The sequence below is a fragment of the Stegastes partitus genome, unplaced genomic scaffold (assembly GCF_000690725.1).
Source record: "Stegastes partitus isolate 25-593 unplaced genomic scaffold, Stegastes_partitus-1.0.2 Scaffold609, whole genome shotgun sequence".
In the NCBI taxonomy this organism is placed as follows: Eukaryota; Metazoa; Chordata; class Actinopteri; family Pomacentridae; genus Stegastes; species Stegastes partitus.
The window spans coordinates 104,836-106,014 of NW_007578340.1; the positions used below are offsets into that span (position 1 = coordinate 104,836).

Genomic DNA, 1,179 nt, shown 5'->3' on the forward strand with positions numbered 1-1,179 from the left:
TTAACCAAGGGGTACCAACAATTTTGTCCACGTGTTTATAAGCATGCACAGGGAAGTAAGATGTTAAAAAAGTCTGGACTGTGATTCAACCGTTTTGACAACAGTCACATAGCCATCAAATTGGATGTTAATCAGATGTAGAACTATATGTACAAGTTGCCAAGATCTGATTGATAAAATCAGATCTGATCACACTTCCATGGAAGAAAATCTGTTCTGAGTCACTTGGTGGCAAAATAAGATGGATTTTTATGTGAGTGCAACATTTGTCTTGCATCTTTTTTTATCTTTACTCCTAAACCCTGTGTTTTCTTATCTAATGCTGCCTACATGTAACATCTGATCTTCAAATTGCTTAAATGTGATATTAAGGAGATGAACCAAGAAATCATTTGTGTTATTTGCATAATGTGAGTATGCGGTCTTGAAGGCCTCCTGCGTCTCTATTTCAGGTATGGGGTTCTGCTGACCCAGCGGTTGAGCGAGGCATCAGACAGAGAGCTAACGGTGGCTGTCCTGAACATGGTTGGTGCAGAGGAGGGACAGTACCAGCTGGGACTCACCAAGGTGGCAACTGACCCTTCTTAGATACATTTACTTCAGAAAAGTACGTTTGCTGACTTATGTGTATGTCACCATATTTATTTGTGTGTATGTGTGTTAGGTGTTCCTCAAAGAGCTTCTGTACCAGCTGCTGGAGGAGAAGTGGACCAGCACTCAGACTTGGGCCGCCATCACCATTCAGAGGAACATCAGGGGCTTCCTCTGCAGGAGGAACTTCAAGTTCTTCAAACAGAAAGCCATCGTCATTCAGAGCCACATCCGAGGACACCAGGCCAGGTACACAGAGGGAAAGAAAGAAAGAAAAAAAGAAAGAAAGAAAAGAAAGAAAGAAAGAAAGAAAGAAAGAAAGTTAAAAATTGAAAAAAAGGAACAATATTAAAAATAGTTGGAAAACAGGAAAGGTGGTAGACATGGAAGCAAAAAAGGTAGAGAGAGGATAAGAAGAAAGAGAAGAAGAGGAAAAATGAACACATACCAAAATGAAGACAGTAAATCATTTGTGTAAGGGCAGAAAGAAGGGAGAAAGTTCTAAAGAAACAATTTCGACTATCAGAGTTTCTGATATGAGGTAATTTAAAGATGTTTTACCAACAACAGCAATGTTTTTAAAGCTCA

General features: G+C 39.5%; 1 protein-coding gene across 1 annotated transcript in view; it reads left to right on the forward strand.

The window, feature by feature from the left end:
- The window catches only part of LOC103362861 (unconventional myosin-XVB-like), a 68,155-nt gene that overhangs the window by 10,664 nt on the left and 56,312 nt on the right, over window positions 1–1,179 (forward strand). Inside the window, exons 4-5 of the mRNA XM_008289371.1 lie at window positions 453–567; window positions 665–840. Of these exons, the coding sequence (XP_008287593.1) occupies window positions 453–567; window positions 665–840 (291 nt within the window). The remainder of the gene's footprint in view (window positions 1–452; window positions 568–664; window positions 841–1,179) is intronic.